The 23,040-nt window shown below is 37.7% G+C and overlaps 1 protein-coding gene across 1 annotated transcript in view; it reads left to right on the top strand.

Moving 5' to 3' along the window:
* Positions 1-23,040, top strand: part of LOC110450161 (follistatin-like) — a 127,056-nt gene that overhangs the window by 41,899 nt on the left and 62,117 nt on the right. The window contains exon 4 of the mRNA XM_021497446.1: positions 633-705. Coding sequence (XP_021353121.1) covers positions 633-705 — 73 coding nt within the window. The remainder of the gene's footprint in view (positions 1-632; positions 706-23,040) is intronic.

The following is a 23,040-nucleotide window of genomic DNA, read 5'->3' as shown; positions in this document are numbered from 1 at the left end:
TATATGTGGCCATGAACTGTCTTCTATGTGATGGGAATAATTATATGTGGCCATGAACTGTCTCCTATGTGATGGGAATATTTATATGTGGCCATGAACTGTCTTCTATTTGATGGGAATATTTATATGTGGTCATGAACTGTCTTCTATGTGATGGGAATAACTATATGTGGCCATGAACTGTCTTCTATGTGATGGGAATACTTATATGTGGTCATGAACTGTCTTCTATGTGATGGGCATAACTATATGTGGCCATGAACCGTCTTCTATTTGATGGGAATAACTATATGTGGCCATGAACTGTCTCCTATGTGATGGGAATAATTATATGTGGCCTTAAATTAACTGTCTCCTATGTGATGTGGAGTTTGATGGAATAAATGGCCTTCGCTGACTCTAGGAGATAGGAGTGTAATGTGTTAAAAGCCTCCGACAATGTACTTCTTTTAATTTAATAAAGAGGAATAAGTCCATGGATAATTGTCGTAATATTATATAAACAGGAGTTGGAATGATGGTTTGTTGTGAATCTGGTGACTGGAGTCATACGACTGTTAAGGCTGATGGGCCTGCTATTTTATACACTTAAGGTGTTATATTATGATACAGTATCATATTTTCATATTCAGAAATCCAGCTGTGAAAGAAGAATCAGAGTGCGTGTCCGCCATGAGGAAAAGTGTGCTGATATGAAACTTCCAGGTTAGACCTTCTTAATTGGCCTGTTATTTTACAGAGTGACTGGATTATAAGAGCGTAGCTCTTGGACGCCAAACATCAACAATACTTTTCCAGTTAACCAACCCAAGTGCAACGCCCTTTTTCAGCAACGTATTACTTTTCCATACGATTTCTAACTAGTTACAGACAGAAACTGTTCAATTTTATTTGGCATCATTACCTGCCAAACCTGACAGTTACAAAAAATAGAACGTGAATTGAGACTACATATCGATATAACGACAATCTCAGTTACATCAAAGTATTACAATGTTTTCTTTTTTTCAATTTTCTTTTTGCAACTAAATACATCTCTATACATTTTCTTAGACTTATCGTCAAATATGTAAAATGCACTTTTTTCTATAACAATTACCAAACAGTTTTTCCCTAGCTTATCCTAATCATTCTTTTTGTACCCTGACGGAAGCGCGCAGAGGATTTAATTCTTAATATGGGAGGAAGCTGGAGTATCCGGAGAAAACCCGCGTGGTCGGGCAGGTAACCGGGATAGAATCCGGCCATCTTCTACTTTAGCTTTGACTGGAATCAATGATACAAAAAATCTACATACGGCCACCCCTGATATTTTTATTTTTGAGCTAATATGATTATGATCTTAGCAGTTTAGTTGGCTGGGCATTCTATGAAAAAAAAGTTGAGGAAAACTCTAATGTAAAATTACTTAACAAGCTTAAGAGAAAATCTCTTTTGAAAGGGTAGAAAGAAAATCATGATCTCGCTTCTTGTAATGCGAACTTTTTGAAACGGAATTGCTACTTTTTTACGGTCAAACGTGTTACAAGGACATACCAATACGAGGCTCGATACCGATAAAGGGGTCCCATGAACTGTTGCAAAACGCACCAACCAATGAAGAAAGTGAATAGGTGGGGAGGATGTGTGAGGGAGCTATGGCCTCAACTATAGGGGATTTCGCCATCAAGGAGAATTTTGATTTTTTGATGAAATATCATGTATTCCCGTGTATCTCAAAAAATTATATGTGATAAAATGATGCACTTTTGAATCCATATTGGGGCACAAATGCACAGCATCTATACGATGTCTGGCAATCATGCAGTCCATTTAATGATCACATGTTAAATATGTATTGCAGATAATAAAATCTTCAGTTTTAATCCAGCTGTTTTTAGCTCACCTGGCCCGACAGGCCACGTGAGCTTACGGCATGGTGTCCGTCCGTCGTCCGCCGGCGTCAACTTTTTACTTTAAACAACTTCTCTTCATTAACCAAAAGGCCTAGGGTGATGATATTTGGCCAGAAGCATGCTGGGATGAAGGGCTACCAAGTTTGTTCAAATAAATGACCTTCGTCAATTTTCAAGGTCAGAGGGGTCAAATATGTTAAAACTTTTAAGCAACTTTTTTTGAATAACCAAGAGGCCTAGGGTGCTGATATTTAGCCAGTAACACAATGAAATGTAGGGCTACCAAAAACACCCCAAAACCCAGATAAGACCACAAAAAACCACAGATGACACTGAAATAATATTCAGTTAATATTAGAATGTAGTTAACTAATTTTCTGCAAACGCAAAATAGATTGAAATAATCAGAACCTTAAAAAAACAAGTATGGATATAACACATCAAACAGTATCCTCTTTAGAGTAAATGTACTGATCTAATACAAAATAAACATAGCCTACCCATTTTATATAACAAATATCGATCTTCTGTGAATAGGCAAACGGTAAACTTGTTTGCAGGGGAAGTAACTCAAATATGTATCGTTAATATTACTCGCCTCACTATAACTTTCCAACTAACGGGAAACATAATTATGTTACATAATATCAGGTAGCATAGATATAAATATCTATGTATATTTTAATGTTTTTGTGTGTTTTTTTGTTTGTTTTTTGGGTCTTTTAGGGTACTTTGGGGTGAATTTGGGTAAATTGTGCTGCCGGTTGATCACCTCGGGCGATTTACAGTTAGCCCGACCTGTTGTTCAATTATCCTCGTGTCAAACACGGAAAACTTACCTGAGTTTTTACCTTATAAAATCCATTCACGGCAGAAAAAAATATTGTTATAAGCGGGGTCCAACCTTTGGCCATATCATACTAAACAAATTGTTTTGCTTAGTTATAGGATAAAATCTGTACATAGGAAAAGAATTATAATAAGCGACATCATAATAAGTAGGTTCCATTCTAGTACAAAAAACTCCTTTAATATAGCAAAGATATATGTTCACAACATCAACCAGTACACAGAAACGTTATTTATTTGTAAATGTGTAACAAGTTTGTAACAAACATGTCTTTCAATCCCTGTCTTAAACACACCGTATCATGTTTCATTAGTACTGATAAAATATCTCGTGATGTACATGTTTGACAGATAAAATATCGCACTCCATCTTTTGCCGTACACTTTCTGTAAACAATTCATGGATATTATCAAATATTATGTGTATTACTAAAGACTTATATTAATGAACTTGTAAGTCACTCATTTCCAAGCTTTCGGGCTTAGCCCTTCGTCAGGGATTAAATGTCACCGGACCTCTATGTCACATCCATCTTGACAAACATGTTGAATAGCAATGACGTTGATGTTGATGACGTTATAACACTGTTACCATGACATCAACACCACACAATGACGTCATCAAATCATGACCTCACAAATTGTGACGTCATCATTTGGTATTGATACCATTGGGGAAAGCAGTGTTGAGTTTGTTAATCCAAAATCCCTCAATCACAAGCCTTGCTACTTTGGATTCCTCCTTAACCCTTTCCAGTACGCACACCCGCAAGTCCGATATAGAATGACCTCTTCCAAGAAAGTGATGTGCCACCGGTTTATCTCAATTCAGGCGGATATCCGCCACATGTTCCTTTATCATTTCCTTAAGTGTACGCTCCGCCTCTCCCACATATACAGATATGTCACATTTCAAACATGATAAACAATATATAACATTACGGGTTTGGCAGGACTGCCCATCTAGTGCCCTATATGTAGACTGGTAAGATGTATCAGTAGTTGTTTCTATGAGTCTATCACACACATCACAGTCGGACGTACACTTATCCTTTGTTATCCGGAAACAGCGCTTCAACTTTCCATGCACCAATATGTCTGCTATGTTTTTGTCTCTCCTGTAGCTGATAATTGGTAAGTCCTTGAAGACAGATTTCATTCTTTCTGACTTGTGCAGTAATCTCATGTGTCTCCGTAGAATTTCATTGATGTCTGGCAGCTGCTTAGAATATGTGACTATAGTGGTACCCTCTGTATCTTACCCTTATTACAGTGTGCCGGTATCGAAGGAGATCCTCTCTATTCATCTTCTCCACCTTTTGAAGTTGGCTCTCAATAACCTTTCCCGGTTATCCACTTTTCCTTAACACCGACTTAAGATTTTTTTTTCTGTTTTTAATGAAGTCGTCTTCTTGTTGACAGATTTAATCGAATACCCAACCCATATGGTATCGATCTCGTCATCCGTGGTGGATGGGCAGACCTATAGAGAAGATACAGTTGTTTGTCGGTCGGTTTCCTGTACATATCTGTCACAAGCATCCCGTCCTCCACTCTTACACTGGTGTCCAGGAACTCTATCTCTCGCTCACTGTATCGCAGGTCGTTCTTGATGCTCCTGTGGATGTTGTTTGCAAAATTAGCGAACTCTTCCAGCTTGTCAACACCATGCGTCCATATACCGATACCGTTATCTATGAACCGCTTGTAAAATAGTGGTAGGAGGTCCGACTGATTAAGTTCCTCATCCCATTTCCGCATGTAGGAACATGCAAAATTCTTTCCAAGTTTGGACCCAATCGCAACCCCGTCCGTCTGTATGAACTGTTTGTCTCAGAACTGTTATTATTCTCTAGTACTGTTTTTATCATATCAAGCCCTGTATCTGTAGAAAATGTTTTATCTGACCGGCTGTCAAGTCCTTCTTTGCAGGCCAATAACCCTTCCATCTTTGGGACCGAAGGATATAGCTTTCGAACATCAAAGCAAAAGAGCAGAGAGCCTGGTGGTAATGGCTGTTGAACTTCTTTCAATTTGTTTAGAAATTCAGTGGTGTCTTTGAGATAACTCGGCGTTGAAGTCACATACTCTGTAAGCTCAAACTCCGCTACCTCTGCAAGCCTCTCAGTTGGTGACCCAATACCACTAACAATGGTTCTGAAAGGATGCTCCTTTTTGTGCAGTTTAGGGTTACCCTGAAGGACTCCAGCTCGTGGGTATCGAGGTATCAGGTATTTCTTCATTTCCGCTGTAATGGATCCATCTTTGTGCATCCAATATTACATTACATTACACTATATATGTCTCTGCTAGTACTTCTTTTAATTTTTACTTGTGTTACAAAAGCGGCACAAAATCATATAAAATCTGACTGATTTGGTTAGTCTAATATTACATCTGCTAAGTTCGACCCTACAAATAGACAGACTTCATGCAAATCCGGGTGATCAGGTTAGTCCAATGTTCTACTAAGAGAGAGATAAGGTTTTGCAGACTTTGGCCACAACCCGCCAGCTCGGCTGCATGCTGTTTGACGAGTAGCTAAAGTTATTAAAGCATGGTTAGCTTTACAGTTCTTCTGTGTTAATGTATTGGTCCTGTCGATTTATTCTGTGACTATACTGAAATGGACATAACCCTTTGGAGAGAGGTTCTTAATTCTGCTGGAAAGACTAGTCATATTTAAGTGGTCAGTGGTATAATTTCAGGCTTATTTACAGTGGTAATTGTTGTGATATAAAGCAAAACGTTTGTGACCCAAACATTGTGAAGGGAACTGTGTACTGTAGTAGGTAGGACCACTACAGTAAGTAGGTCAGAAAAAAACATCCGCTTCCGGGAAGAGTGCGGGAAGCACAATTTCAGGAAGCAGAACATCGTTTACTATCAGAATATGTTTAGCTCACCTGGTCCGAAGAACCATGGTAAGCTTATGCCATACCGCATTGTCAGTCGTCGTCCGTCCGTCAACTTTTCCTTTAAAACGCTACTTGTCCTGAACGGCCAAGTATATTTTGACTTAAGTTGGTCAGAAGCATCATTGGGTGAAGGGGATATTTTGTATGCATAGAGGGTCTGGCCCCCCTAGGGGCTGGGGGCGGGGCCAAAAAGGGGAAATATAGTGAATTCTTTAAAATCCTTCTTCTTTTATAGGAATGAAAGGGTTTGTTCCATATTTGGTCTGAAGCATCCTTGGGTGAAGGGGAACCAATTTTGTATAAACTGTTGGTCTGGCCCCCTAGGGGGCTGAGGGGCGGGGCCCAATAGGGGAAACATAGCAAATTATTAAATACCCTTCTTATTCTGTAGGAATGAAATGATTTGGTCCATATTTGGTCTGAAGCATCCTTGGGTGAAGGGGAACCAATTTGGTATAAACCGTGACTCTGGCCCCCATGGGCCTGATGGGGTGGGGCCCAATAGGGGAAACATAGCAAATTATTCTTTAAAATCCCTCTTCTTCTGTGGGAATGAAAGGATTTGGTCAATATTTGGTGTGGAGCATTATTGGGTGAAGGGTCACCAATCTTTTAGAAACGGTGGATGTGGCCCCCCTGTGACCTGAGGGGCGGGGCAAAATAGGGGAAATAGAGATAAAACCTTTAAAATCCTTCTTCTACCATAGGGATTAAGGGATTTTATCCTAAGGTAGTCTGGAGCATCATTGGGCTAAGGGGACTCAATTTTGTATAAGCAGTGGGTGTGGTCTTCAAGGGGGCAGAAGGTCGGGGTCCAATAGGGGAAATAGATGTAAACCTTTAAAATCCTTCTTCTACCATAGTGATGAAGGGCTTTCTTCCCAATTTGGTCTGGAGGATCTTTGGCAAAAGGGACTTAATTTTGTATAAACAGTGAATGTGGCCCCTTGGGGGCAGAAGGGCGGGGCCCAATATGGGAAACATAGCAATTTCTTCAAATACCTTCTTCTGTACGAATGACAGGATTTTATCATTATTTAGTCTAGATCATCCTGTGGCCAAGCAGACTCAATTTTGTAATAATGGTGGGTATGACCCCCTAGGGGCATAGGGGTGGGGCTCTGTTTGAAGTTAGTTATCGCTATATCTCAAGTACTGGATGGATCTTTCTGAAATTTAATATGTACTTACAGCACCTACCATGGAGTGCCCTATCTGTACGTCATACCAATTATTTTAAACATATCCAGGTGAGCGATACAGGTCCTCTGGGCCTCTTGTTTAGTAATTGTATACTCACAAAATACATGCATTGTTGTATTTTTCACATACATATAGCTAGTTAAGAAAGTATCGAAGTGATTGCTTTCTCTGCCTATAAGTTGGCGAACCACAAAATGGCGTCACTACGGTATGAATGAAAATGCTAGGGGTCGCTGCCAAAACATTTGCATATGAATGAAATGTGATAGAATGACATCCATATAGGGAGATATCAGCTACCATATACGGACCGAAAGACCATATATAGTCATAGGTGGTGTAAGTATCGCAAGAACAGTGCCACGTTAACCAAAGAGGTATGGCGGAAAACTGCCCGTATTTCCCAAAGTCGGCATTTATGAAAACGGGAAAAAAAAGTAAGGAGTAAAATATTTCGTGTGGCAAAAATGCATATAAAAGATACAAAACCAATTGAATATGAATTGTTTAACTGCTGAGAAATTAGGTATTGCTAATATGATACTGCAAATATAGCCATATACACTATATCTATGAAAGTGATGGGGTTTCCCTGACATAAAAAAAATACTTTCAACACTTTCCCCTCCGAGGACCAACTTTTGATTACACTTTTTGTGACCGTGATGTAATATGCAAAAACAAATCGTATTACGGAAAAGTGGTCCTCTTTTGGGAAAGTGCTCAAAATAATGAAAAACAGGGGTGATCAAGTTTCTCTAACCTGCGACCGGTGTTTCTCGGGATACATATCAGTTTGTAATTGCCAATATCTATATGTTCTATGTAGCCGAATGTGTAACGCAGTTTACTTGCAACTAAAAAATAAACGGTGCAGGTTCGAATCCTCCTTCAGATGGAAGATTTTGTTTACATTTTAATAACATACCTATTGATTTATCAGTTTTGTTAGTAATACTTTCTTTACTATTTACTGCGACATACTTCTATCGAAGCATGTCAACAAATCCCTGTACACGTGTACAGTACAGCTACGCTTTGTAGGTAAGACACTATTTTTGATGAGATTTATGAGTTGTTTTACCCTCCAACTGGCAATAGTAATTATATCAAGTGCTTAAACACCAACAAATAATGCCGAAATGCCAAATATGTGGTCTGTTTACAATAATCTATTCTTAGACACGGGATTCCGATATTGCTACCTGTATAAAAATACTTGAGGACGCGTCATAACAGTGCACGGTTGGATGCGCGCACTAGCGTAACATAGCTTTGGAGAAATAGGCATAGCAACCTGCCATATCTCTTTCGTAGTATGCGCGATCCCCTAGACACTTGCGTTACCTAACTAAGACGACATCACTGTCCTAACTGATTTGTTGACACATTTATTTATCTATAAGTATTTTTGCAAAAAGTGATCGATTTGGGTAATGATCCGATTTGGGTAATGATCCGATTTGGGTACTGCCACCTTACGCATAGTTAATTCTGTAATTGAAAACACACACAAACAGACTATATTGTGTAACACATTGATTCATTAAAGCAAAATGTGACACCTAGCTGACACCTCCTCAACTCGATGTCATCAACAGTAATTATCGTTTTGTTCTTAAATCTCTCGGTGGACTTTCAAAGCCATACTGGCTCCTGTAAAAACATGAACCCGTGAAGCTGTCTTAGGTTTCGATTTTAACTGTGGAACTCTTTTATGCATGACCACCCTTTGTGATCAATTTTCCGGTTTGCACTGTCGTCTGTTTGAGTATAATTACAGAATACTGTTGATCAATATTGATGAAGTTGGTTTTTAGCTCACCTGGCCCGAAGGGCCAAGTGAGCTTATCCCATGGGGCAGCGTCCGTCGTTCGTCGTCGGTGTCCGGCGTTCGGCATTTGTCAACTTTTCCCTTTAAAATGCTACTAGTTAAATTATAGGAAAACATTAAAGATCCTTCTCCTTCTGTACCGTTGAAGGGATTTTAACCTAACTTGTTCTAGAGAATCTTTTTTTGCCAAAGGGAATTGAATATTTATAAATGGCAGATGTGTCTGAAGCATGCTTAGGGGGAAAACTTAATTTGTTTAATTTGTATAAAAAGGTGCATGTGAGGCCCAATATGGGAAATAGAGGAAAATTGGGACATAACATGGAAACTCATTTTCTTGGTGTCTCTCCCACCAAAACAGATTTATATGTAGTTCTTCTTGCAACTTTGTTTTTTGTAATCCTTTGATAAACCTGTTTGGTACTCAGCAGGTTTTAAATTGAAAAATAAAATACTAGGTGAGCTATTAAGGCCCTTGGGTCTCTTGTTTATTAGCTCACCTGGTCCGAAGGGGACAATTTGGCTATATTGCTTTAAGCAACTTCTTCTCTGGAACTAAGAGATGGATATCCACCATATTTGACTGGAAGCATCCCTAGGTGGTAGAGATTCAAAATTGTACAAATGGTTGGGCTGACCCCCCAGGGGGCTGAGGGGCGGGGCCAAAAGGGGGCAATTTGGCTATATTGCTATACACGACTTCTGCTGTAGAACTATGCACTGTATATCAATCATATTTGATCAAAAGCATTCATGAGAGGCAGGGATTCAAAATTGTACAAATGGTGGGGCTGACGACCCCAGGGGGTTGAGGGGCGGGGCCATCAAAAAGGGTTATTTGGCTATATTGCTTTAAGCGTTTTCTTCTGTAGAACTATGCACTTGATATCAACCATACTTGACTGGAAGCATCCTTAGGTGGTGGTCATTCAAAATTGTACAAATGGTTTGGCTGACCCCCCAGGGGGCTGAGGGGCTGAGTGGCGAGGCAAAAAGGGGGCAATTTGGCTATATTGCTATAAACGACTTCTTCTGTAGAACTATGCACTGGATATCATTTATTTTATCAAAAGCATTCATGGGCGACAGGGATTCAAAATTGTATAAATGATGGGGCTGACCCCCGGGCTAAGGGTTGGGGCAGAAAAAAAAGTTTATTATTTGGTAATAGTTGAGATCCCCACCGTATAACCATATATATACAATTGCTGAGTATAGAGAGAAGAATGCACATTTGCTTCCAGGATGGCCCTAGGGTATGGCCCCACCCTTGGAGACATAGTTCAAGGGTTATCACTTTAAAACAGTTGAGATCCCCAGCCCAAAACTTTGTATACAAATGCTGGGCATAAAGAGACGAATGCAGTCATCTTATTAGAATAGACCCTGGGGTCTGACCGAACCCCTAGGGACTTAGTTTTTAGCTCACCTGTCGGAAGGGCAAGTGAGCTTATGCCATGGCGCAGCGTCCGTCGTCCGTCCGTCCGTCCGTCCGTCAACTTTTCCTTTAAAACGCTACTTGTCCTGAAAGGCCCAGTATATTTGGACTAAATTTGGTCTGGAGCATCCTTAGGCCAAGGGTACTCAATTTTATATAAATGATGGGTCTGGCCCCCCTGGGGGCTGAAGGGCGGGGCCTAATAGGGGAAATATAGCAAATTCTTTAAGATCCTTCTCCTTCTGTAGGAATGAAAGGATTTGGTCCATATTTGGTCAGAAGCATCCTTGGGGGAAGGGGAACCAATTTTGTATAAACCGTGGGTCTGGCCCCCCCGGGGCTTAAGTGACGGGGCCCAATAGGAGAAACATAGCAAATTCTTTAAAATCCTTCTTATTCTGTAGGAATGAAAGGATTTGGACCAAGTTTGGTCTGGAGGATCCTTAGGCCAAGGGGACTCAATTTTGTATAAATGATGGGTCTGGCCCCCCTGGGGGCTGAGTGGCGGTGCCCAATAGGGGAAATATATAGCAAATTCTTTAAAATCCTTCTTCGTCTGTAGGAATGAAAGGATTTGGTCCATATTTGGTCAAAAGCATCCTTGGGGGAAGGGGAACAAATTTTGTATAAACCGTGGGTCTGGCCCCCCTGGGGGGTGAGGGGCGGGGCCCAATAGGGGAATTATAGCAAATTATTCTTTAAAATCCTTCTCCTTCTGTAGGAATGAAAGGATTTGGTCCATATTTGGTCAGAAGCATGCTTGGGGGAAGGGGAACCAATTTTGTGTAAACCGTGGGTCTGGCCCCCCAGGGGGCTGAAGGGCGGGGCCCAATAGGGGAAATATAGCAAATTCTTTAAAATCCTTCTTCCTCTCTAGGAATGAAAGGATTTGTTCCATATTTATTCTGAATCATCCTTGGGTGAAGGGGAACCAATTTTGTATAAACCGTGAGTCTGGCTCCCCGGGGCTTAAGTGGCGGGGCCCAATAGGAGAAACATAGCAAATTCTTTAAAATCCTTCATATATTTCAGATTGTGGGAATCCCAATCTTGCTTGCCAATACATGCAGAGTGGGTGAGTCACAATATCACCAGAACCCTAGCCTATGGCGATATCACCGTGTCCCCGCCGGATTCATTCAGGCATTATCGCCTGAAACCTAATTTGGATACACAATCTGAACACGAGGCGATATCGTCGCACTATTGCGGCGCTATTGCAGCAATAGTGGGCCAGACTCAATATATCTGTAAGGGACTGCAATATAACACTTATGTATATACATGTATATAAAACAACTACAATATAACACATCTGTGTACATGTATATAAAACAACTACAATACACAGATGTGTTATATTGTAGTTGTGTTATATAATACATGTACAGAGATCCGAGTAAATACTATGTGGATGACTCCCGAGTGTTACCGAAAAGATAAACAAACATATGGCTGCCGTAGAAGACGAACCTCTATGTCAGAGACAAACTTTCGACTCTAATGGACTATAAAAGTTCAGACAGTATGATTAAATGGAATACACATGACAGGTATGATGTTATCTCAACACGCTGAACAACTGTTTTGAGTATAAACGTGTGTTTCCCGTAAAAATACAGATTACACATAGCGGTGGACTTATCGTCTGCTCATACACATTGATTGGTTCAATATGCAGTCTTCACCTCGCATTTAATCACTTATATCGTTAATTCATAGACTCACAACATAATACTACGGTCTTATTTGAATGGAATACTTATATCATGTTACAATTTGATGAAATACAACAATATGAGATCATTTACACCCGAATTCCCGTAACAATAAGAGTGCAGATTTCGGTGTTCATATCGGACTATGTAAGCTTTCAGCATACGAATCTTGGTAATTACACACTTCAACATCTCACATTATGATTTAAAATAGCATACGTATAAGATGACACAATCATATAAATTATAACAATCTCAAAAGTATTCAATATGAAATTCGTGTACAATAATGGAACAATAATACTGTCACTCTCTAACTACATGTACAAGACTAATTCCTGTAGGAACTCCATCTAAATCAGAGATTTATAACGATATCTCGTTATAAATCTCTGATTTAGATAGAGTTCCTACAGGAATTAGTACAAGACATGATCACACAAATATAGATATATATATATAGTCACTAATTATATATAATATGTACTTTATTCACTGACCATACATGTATGTAACTAGTGATCATCAGGTTTTGTGTAATGTCATGCCTCCTTAAGATTTGCTAAGGTTTGCTTATGCAAAGCAGTTGGCTTTGCTGAAACATTTCTGAATTGTTCCTGAAATTTGCTGAAACATTCCTGAAATTTGCTGGTATAGTTCCTGAACTTTGCTGAAATATTGCTGAACTTTGCTGAAATACATTTGCTGAATTTTGCTGAATTCTGCTGAAAAATGCCTGGATTTGGGCCAAATTCAGGTATATTTCAGCAACTGCCCTATGTGGGTTTTCAGCATTCGTTCACCAAAGAGTTCAGCAAAAATTCAGTAAAATGTTCAGCAAAAATTCAGCACTGTTTTTTCATGGGGGAATAATATATATATATAATAACACAAAACAACTACAATATAACACATGTATATATATGTGTACATGTATGCAAAACAACTACATTGTAGCACGTATGTGTACATGTATATAACAAAACTACAATATAACACATATGTGTATTGTAGTTGTTTTATATACATGTACACAGATGTGTTATATTGTAGTTGTTTTATATACATGGAAAAAAGAGAGTGATGTCTGATAGGGTTAGTTGTTATCCCTCCGATGGCACAGGTTTCCCCCCGTGGGTTTTCCTCCACCACGAAAACACCATTTGTTCCCTTAGCGGCGTCGTAATAAAAGCTCTACAGAGCTTATGTTTGTTGTTGACAATTGTACACGACATTAAATGAAGATTATTATTATTATAATCAAATTATTATATATTTAAACAAATTCCCAAACCACCTAAGAGCGAAGATAAAATGTTAGAGGATGTCTTAGAAAGTTTAAACAAATTCCCAAACCACCTAAGAGCGAAGATAAAATGGTAGAGGATGTCTTAGAAAGTTTAAACAAATTCCCACTTGAAAGTTCACAAAGTAATAATCGACATGTCAAAAATAATCTTTCTTTTAAGCAGACACAAGCTATGAAAAGTTTACAAAACGACCATTCAATTGTGATGAAAGAAGCGGACAAAGGCGGTGCAGTTGTAATTATGAACACCAATTTTTATTGTTAACATATTACTGACATGCTTTCTGATGAGGAATTTTATGAAGTTATTAATAACAATGCTGATGTCTCAACCTGTGCAATGATTACTAACTTATTGAAAAAACAAGGTGAGAACATGTTGGTAGATGAAGAAAGAGACTATTTAACAGTGTTTACACACAACACGAGTATGTTCTATGGTTTACCAAAAATACACAAGAGTGAAATTATAAGCAATGCAATAACAGAGCAAAATTCTATTTATATTGAAGTAGAAAATCCTTCAGATTTGAAATTTAGACCTATTGTCGGTGGACCCAACAGTAGCACACAACGTCTGAGTCATTTTATGGATATTTTATTGAAACCACTTTGTAAGTCCGTCAAAAGTTACATTAGGGACGATTTTGATTTTCTTCAACATCTTCCAAAGCATGTTCAACCTGGTTCTAAATTAGTTACTTTTGACATTGTTAGTTTATATACAAATAATCCCCATAATCTGGGATTAGAAGCAATAAAGTATTGGCTAAGGAAACATCCAAATAAAATAGATTCACGTTTTAGCCATGATTTTATTATTGAATCTATGCATATTATACTTGAAAGAAATGCTTTTTGTTTCAATGATGTATTTTATCATCAGAAAAACGGTACCAAAGTGGCCCCTACATATGCAACCCTGGTATTAGGGTTTCTAGAGGAAACATTATACAATGTTATCGAAACGAAGCATGGTCGCGACTTCCGTGAATTTATTGAAAAAAACTTTCTACGTTTTCTAGATGATTGTTTCATCATATGGCCAGCCGACTTGTGTGTAGATGAGTTATTTAGTGGTCTTAATTCTTTGAATCCTTCTATTCGTTATACTATTGAAGTGAGTGAGTCTTCGTTTCCATTTTTGGATGTGCTTGTCATTTTAATAGACAATATTGTTTCTACTGATTTATATACAAAACCTACAGATTCTCATAATTATTTGAATTTTTATTCAAACCATTCTAAACACGTTAAAGTAAATATTCCTTTCAATTTAGCATCGCGTATCGTTACTATAGTGAGTAATAAGATTACAATGAAGAAAAGGCTTGATGAACTTACTACATTTTTGAAATCTCAAGAATATCCTGAAAGTATTGTTGAAAAAGGTAAAAGTATGGCAATTGAAAAGGGACCTTTTACAGCCCGCACTCGTGTTGTAGATAATATGCCTACAATTAATGCCATTTGTTTCAACTTTCAACCCTCGTAAACAGCAAAAGACAACCAAAAAAACTTAAACGTATTCTAACTAGATCAAGGTTTGGAAGTAATCATCTTAATGCATGTGTATCAAAATGTAATACACCTCGCTGTGGTACTTGTAACCTAATTATAGAAGGAAGTGACGTTAAGTTCAAAAATGGTTTTAGCTTTAAGGTTAAAAGCATATGAATTGTAAGTCTAGTAATGTAATTTACGCAATGATTTGTAACAATTGTTCTGAATTTTATATCGGTCAAACGGGCGGTGAACTACGAACAAGGATGACTGTACATAGACAACAAATACGAACAGACAGCTTAAGATTTTTACCATTTAATAAACACAAACATGCTTGCGCTGATGACAAATTTAAAATATTTCCTATTTACCAAATGAACAATGCAGACGTAATCAAACGTGAGGCTAAGGAAGCTGACTTCTTAGACCCCGCTTGAACAGTACTGTTTGATAAATATTTCATAATGTTCTAATTTCATGTTACGTTTAAGGTAGAGAGTACTACACGAGTTTCGATCAATGTGTTTTATCATTTTTATTTTTGTCTATTGAAGAGTTATCTTTGTAAAGTAGTGACATCGGTAGTGTGTCGGATCAGTAATGTAATGGTCGCCCCACACAGGTAGTGGTTTTTTTTTTTTTTTTTACTTATTTTTTATTATTATTATATTTTTTTTTTTGTAAGTAATAGTATTACTAGTATATTTAAATCCTAAACAAATAGTACTCTTTGCCATAAGACCATAATTAATATATTTATATTGCTGTGATATCGTTACGGCCGGTACGTATATGGCGGACGTCACTATAGTGAACTATTATGTGACGTCATAGTTTATGACGTCAATATTTCAAATAAACAGTCTGAACAATCTCCTAGAAGAGATGAAAGTACTAAAGACTCGTTGTTAAGAATTTTTCCTTGTATAATATTTATTTGTCCGTAAGGTTCATTTTTCTGATTTAGAATATATATTATTATATATATTATTATATATATATATATATATATATATATATTATTATATAACACATATGTGCACATGTATATAAAACAACTTCAATACTACACAAATGTGTACATGTATATAACACAACTTCAATATAACACATCTGGTATTGTAGTTGTTTTATATACATGTACACAGATGCTTGTGTAGAGTTACTCCCCTTATGTTACAATACAAATTGAAATGAAACATCTACTTATACATACAAAGGGAGACAAGTCATACAGCAAATGTGTAGGTTCTTGTTTTTGATTCTCAGAATTTCACATTTCTTCTTCAACAGTAATATCTGTTACTGATCATGTTGTTACACCTGGCATGATTGGTCATGATGCAGGCACTGTTATAATGACCTCATCATCATGTTGTAACACCTGACATGATTGGTCAGACACTGTTATAATGACCTGATCATGTTGTAACACCTGACATGATTGGTCAGGCACTGTTATAATGACCTCATCATGTTGTTACACCTGACATGATTGGTCAGGCACTGTTATAATGACCTGATCATGTTGTAACACCTGACATGATTGGTCAGGCACTGTTATAATGACCTCATCATGTTGTTACACCTGACATGATTGGTCAGGCACTGTTATAATGACCTCATCATGTTGTAACACCTGACATGATTGGTCAGGCACTGTTATAATGACCTCATCATGTTGTTACACCTGACATGATTGGTCAGGCACTGTTATAATGACCTCATCATGTTGTAACACCTGACATGATTGGTCAGGCACTGTTATAATGACCTCATCATGTTGTTACACCTGACATGATTGGTCAGGCACTGTTATAATGACCTCATCATGTTGTAACACCTGACATGATTGGTCAGGCACTGTTATAATGACCTCATCATGTTGTTACACCTGACATGATTGGTCAGGCACTGTTATAATGACCTCATCATGTTGTAACACCTGACATGATTGGTCAGGCACTGTTATAATGACCTCATCATGTTGTTACACCTGACATGATTGGTCAGGCACTGTTATAATGACCTCATCATGTTGTAACACCTGACATGATTGGTCAGGCACTGTTATAATGACCTCATCATGTTGTTACACCTGACATGATTGGTCAGGCACTGTTATAATGACCTCATCATGTTGTAACACCTGACATGATTGGTCAGGCACTGTTATAATGACCTCATCATGTTGTTACACCTGACATGATTGGTCAGGCACTGTTATAATGACCTCATCATGTTGTAACACCTGACATGATTGGTCAGGCACTGTTATAATGACCTCATCATGTTGTTACACCTGACATGATTGGTCAGGCACTGTTATAATGACCTCATCATGTTGTAACACCTGACATGATTGGTCAGGCACTGTTATAATGACCTCATCATGTTGTTACACCTGACATGATTGGTCAGGCACTGTTATAATGACTTCATCATGTTGTAACACCTGACATGATTGATCAGGCACTGTTATAATGACCTCATCATGTTGTTACACCTTACATGATTGGTCAGTGACTGGTCTATGAAAACTTATTTAGGAATTAAATGCTGGTAGGCTAATCTTTCTTTATAACACAAGGTATGGCTCTTCCTGCCTTACTGATTTTAGCCTCATGCAAAAAAACACCTCACATTTAATGGGATGGAAAATTTGAAGGAATTTCTAATTCATGTTTGCTCATCGATTGATTTCTGTGGTATTGATTGTGGTATTGATTGCTGTGTGATTGCTGTGGTATTGATTGCTGTGGTATTGGTTGCTGTGGTACACAGTATTGATTGCTGTGGTATTGATTGCTGTGGTATTGATTGCTGTGTGGTATTGATTGCTGTGGTATTGATTGTATTGATTGCTGTGGTATTGATTGTGGTATTGATTGCTGTGGTATTGATTGCTGTGTGGTATTGATTGATGTGGTATTGATTACTGTGGTATTGATTGCTGTGGTATTGATTGTATTGATTGCTGTGGTATTGATTGCTGTGTATTGATTGCTGTGGTATTGATTGTATTGATTGCTTTGGTATTGATTGTGGTATTGATTGCTGTGGTATTGATTGCTGTGTGGTATTGATTGCTGTGATATGTATTACTGTGGTATTGATTGCTGTGGTATTGATTGTATTGATTGCTGTGGTATTGATTGCTGTGTATTGATTGCTGTGGTATTGATTGTGGTATTGATTTCAAGAAAGTTGCTGTCACATTATCTCGGTATAACTGTTTGCTGTTACAGTGTTGACTTTGCCTACAATAGGTACAAATGAAAGCTGTAAGATTTTTCTCGCATTTAGACACAAAAATACTAAGATTTACAATGTAGGCATGAGGGAAGACATGCAGCTACAGGGTTTGACTTTAGAAAGAAACACTTCATCAATAGTATAGGTGTTTGTGTATGGGGAAGCTACAGGATGAGCTCATCAATATTCATGATATACTCGTGAGGAAATAGTATGAACATGCATGAGTTGAGTTTTTGTGTAGAATGGATTATGTATACACAAGGGACTTTTTACACAGTTATCATGAAGCCAGCTATTTTCATGCTCGGGTTTGTTTTGCAAATTTGCTGAAAAAACTGAAAAAAGTTTTGTCTGTGAAATAATACATGGCCCATTAATAGTGTGGCTGATATAAACTGATGTAATTCAGTCTTTTGGTACTTATCAACATCATCATTAGCAAGCATGTATATAATGTATCTCAAATGATTCAGTAGTTTGTCAATAATTGCTTGGAATCAACTCGTCCGTCCTTCCTTCCGTCTGTCGACCATCCTCTGTCGGCTTCCAGCGCCATTTTTTAGCTCACCTAGCCCAAAGGGCCAAGTGAGCTTATGGCATGGTGCGGCGTCCTTCGTCCTTCCGGCGTCAACTTTTTACTTTAAACAACTTCTTCTCAATAACCAATAGATCAGGGTACTGATGATATTTGGCCTGTAGCATGCTGGGATGTAGGACTGCCAAGTCTGTTCAAATGAATGACCTTGACCAACTTACAAGGTGACAGGGGTCAAATGTTTTAAAATCTTCAAACAACTTCTTCTCAATAACCAAAAGCATACAGTGTGATTGCTTGGTGATGTGAGTGACCTTGACATACTTTCATGGTCACATTCGGTCCATAGTGCATAAATCTTTAAAAGTCATTTTCTCAATAAACAAAAGGTATAGGGTGGTGATATTTGGCAAGTTGCATTCTGTGAGGAAGGGCTATAAAGTTTGTTCAACTTAATGTCCATGTTTGACTCTCAAGGTCATAGGGGTCAAATGTGTTTTAATCGTTTAACAGTTTTACAATTGTGAGATTAATACAAGGTGAGTGATGCAGGCCCATAAATGGGCCTCTTGTTCCATTTAAAATTGATGAAAATTGGATGGCAAAACAAGATTTACAAACAGTGTCATGAATGAAGTCTATCACTTTTTTTCAGGTATGGGTTCGTTTTGAGCAAGATAAAAAGTGTGTTAACAAAATGTCGACCTTTCTGCATGATCTTTAACCAGTTATAAATTCTTATGTTTTCCGACAAACCTTTATGTTTTCCGACAAACCTTTATGTTTTTCGACAAACCTTTATATTTTCCAACAAACTTTTGGTAATTTTTTGTCGATTTTAAAATGTCTTCGTATAGGTCAAGTACTAGGTGACGAAGTAACGAGATACACTTGATAAAATGGTGGTGTGGAAACCTATTATTCGCGGAAACCTATGACTAGATGATATAATTATTGTTTGTTTCATGATATTTGTAGTATGGGGAGGGGGTAAACTTTACTATAGTTTATATAGGGAAATCACATTTTGGACTAGCATTTGTTTAATTTCCATTGGAATTAATTCAAACTTGGTTAGCATTATCAGTATTGGGTAGCAGTTTGATGATATGCATAAATCAGCTCTGACTGACACCCAGGGGCTGATGGGTGGGGCCAAAAAGGGTCAAATTGACTGAAATTTCAAAAATCTTCTTCTCAAGACCGATATATGGTAGAATCAAATACTCTTCATAGATGGAAGGGTCTTAAGGTGCTTTACCATACTTATGAATTTCATGACCCTGGGATCTCACGTTTCCCTCTGAGGAGGGGGTAAACTTTACTATACTTTATATATAGGGAAATCTCATTTTGGACCAACATTTGTTTAATTTCCATCGGAATTAATTCAAACTTGGTTAGCATACAATATCAGTATTGGATAGCAGTTTGATGGTATGCACATACCATCACTGACTGACCCCCAGGGGCTGATAGGTGGGGCAAGAAAGGGTTGAATTGACTGAAATTTCAAAAATAATCTTCTCAAGACCCATATATGGTAGAATCAAATACCGGGTTCTCTTGATAGATGGGAGGGTCTTAAGGTGCTTTACCAAAATTGTGAATTTCATGACCCAGGGGTCTCAAGTTTCCCCCTGAGGAGGGGGTAAACTTTACTATAGTTTAATTATGAATTATTACTGAGTTTATTTTGCTGAAATTTTGAAACTGAAGAAGTTGTTATAACCCTTTTATATTTACATCTTTCCCTATGTAAGCTTAATATAATCTGTCTGGGGATAAATCAGCGTATAAGCATTGAAAAATGTTCAGCTAATTAAGAAATGTTTTGAATATGGAGCAGGACTATGTTTACTCCATGGTTCAGTGAATATAGTCTGATGACAATAGTGGTGGCCTCAATCTGAGCTACAGCGAGATAACAGTCTGGTGACAACAGTGGTGACCTCAATCTGAGCTACAGCGAGATAACAGCCTGGTGACAACAGTGGTGGCCTCAATCTGAGCTACAGCGAGATAATAGTCTGATGACAACAGTGGTGGCCTCAATCTTAGCTACAGCGAGATAACAGTCTGATGACAACAGTGGTGGCCTCAATCTGAGCTACAGCGAGATAACAGTCTGATGACAACAGTGGTTGCCTCAATCTGAGCTACAGCGAGATAACAGTCTGGTGACAACAGTGGTGACCTCAGTCTTAGCTACAGCGAGATAACAGTCTGATGACAACAGTGGTGACCTCAATCTGAGCTACAGCGAGATAACAGCCTGATGACAACAGTCATGTGGCCTCAATCTGAGCTACAGCGAGATAACAGTCTGATGACAATAGTGGTGGCCTCAATCTGAGCTACAGCGAGATACCAGTCTGATGACAACAGTGGTGGCCTCAAAAGAAGAATCAACACTTCGCTGTCGCCATCTTGAATTTTTGCAGAGCGCATGCAAGCAGCCCCGAAACAAAATCGGTTAAAAATCGGGAATTTTCGGTTAAGCAAAATCCCAACAGGTGAAATTTTAATGGAGAAAATAAACACAAAAAGGGAGGCTATATCGATGCTTCCTTATGACAGCCGATATGTTACTCTCTTGGAAACGTGTTTGAAAACACGGATAATCTTAATAAAGATTCTAGAAACGGTACGTACGTGAATAATACACATATTTATATGTCATACTGATATGGGCTACAGCACATGTGTGTGTATAGCAGATGTGTATTTTAGGGTTTTTTATGTGCGTGAATCGAAATATGACGGCACACATGTGCTGTGATCCATATCAGTATAGCATGTATATATATGTGTATTTTAAACATTTGTAACAAATCCCTGTGCATGAATATAAACTTAAAAGATGACTGAAGTTGACCAGGAATGTATAGATACTGTCCCTGAGTTGACAAATGTTTTATTTCTTCACAATCTCAAACTTGATTGAGTCCCTGTAAATAGCATCATATGACCATGATAAACAAATGTGCAAGATAACATAATGCACATCAAAATACAATACAGATTGTGTAGTGTTATATTTTCTTGACATCACTATAATATATGCTATCACAGAATTAGATAAGTTTTCTAAGTCCATGATGCTATGTAACATAAATTCACAGTATCTTCCATCCTTACATAACATACATTTAAAATCTTAAACCACTACAAGGACAATTTACATATTAGGGAAAGGGCTTTGTATAAGTTGTTAAACTTAATCCCATTGTTTAATTAAAATAGGCAGTAACATATGCTTATATATTTTTTTAAATATCTTGTAATGTACAGGTATATATAATATAAATATGCAGGTATGTATAGTATTTGTATAAATTGCAAGCAGGAATAATTTCAGGCATTCATTATTAAAGGACTGAGTTTGGGAAGGGTCCAAACATACTGTCATTGATTTATCAGTCACTCTGTAATAAAAATGTAAGGTATTCAAAAACTTAACATGTATCATATATAAGTTGCTGGTATCAATTGTCTGTATTAAAAGTGTTTTGAATTATTTATTGAGTCCTATTTTAACACATCTGTTGCATTAAGTATTAATAAGCACATGCCCGTGTTATATTGCATTTTGCACTTCATGTGCTATTTAAGACTATTAAAGATTTTCAACTTATGTTGGAAATATTAGTGTTTCCTATGATTTTATTTTGGAGGATCTTGACCTAACTGTAGAGCTGCTCATTCCTCCAGGTTGAAGAGGTGTATGTGTCCAAGATGACCACATCTGATGTTCAAATTACAAAGCAAATTGCTTACAGAAAAATGTATCGCATGCAATACAAAGACTTTAAAAGTTTTTGTATTCTCAAAGTATGCCACTTACACATCCCCACCACCAGGATGACATCTGCCTCATCGCTGCTGGTATATTTAATATGTATTCAGCTATTCCTTGATATTATCCATCGTTGTATCACTAAAGCCCTTAATGATACAAAAATCATGCTGGAAAAATGGCAGTATAACATGATTTTTATTGACTACCCGTATCTGCATACTTCATAAAGAGTCATCACTTGATGCTGTATCTCCAACAAAGAAGAGTTCCTATGTTAGTTATTCCGCATTTACGTTCTTTTCAAAAGCAAGGAAGCAGAATCAAAGAAAGATAGATATTTATATGTTTATTATAATTATAATTTCAGTTATCATAAAACACTTGTATTACTGTTGGGATTCAATTGTGGGCTCTCTTGATTAAAAAAACTTAACTCATTTTACTGTATAATCAATCTAGATATTAGTTTTGCTAACACTTTCTGAATTATTCATTGGAAACAAAATTTTGAGTTCTTATCAGATTCATTAATTATTCCATTTGATTATAATAAACAAACATTTCTTTTTGGTTTTTATACGCCCGTCGAAGACGGGGACGTATTATGTTATCACGTGAGCGGGCGGTCGGGCGGTCGGACATGCGAACGATGTCCGCTCGATATCTCGAGTAATTATTATCGGATTAACTTCAAACTTCACAACAAGGTTAATTACCATGAAACCTCGGACAAGTTCGATAACCGCCATTATCCGACCATAATTTGTGGAGTTAT

Source organism: Mizuhopecten yessoensis, unplaced genomic scaffold (genome assembly GCF_002113885.1).
Source record: "Mizuhopecten yessoensis strain PY_sf001 unplaced genomic scaffold, ASM211388v2 scaffold5009, whole genome shotgun sequence".
Lineage (NCBI taxonomy): Eukaryota > Metazoa > Mollusca > Bivalvia > Pectinida > Pectinidae > Mizuhopecten > Mizuhopecten yessoensis.
Note: the sequence above shows the minus strand (reverse complement) of the source record. Positions and strands in the feature narration are given on the sequence as shown.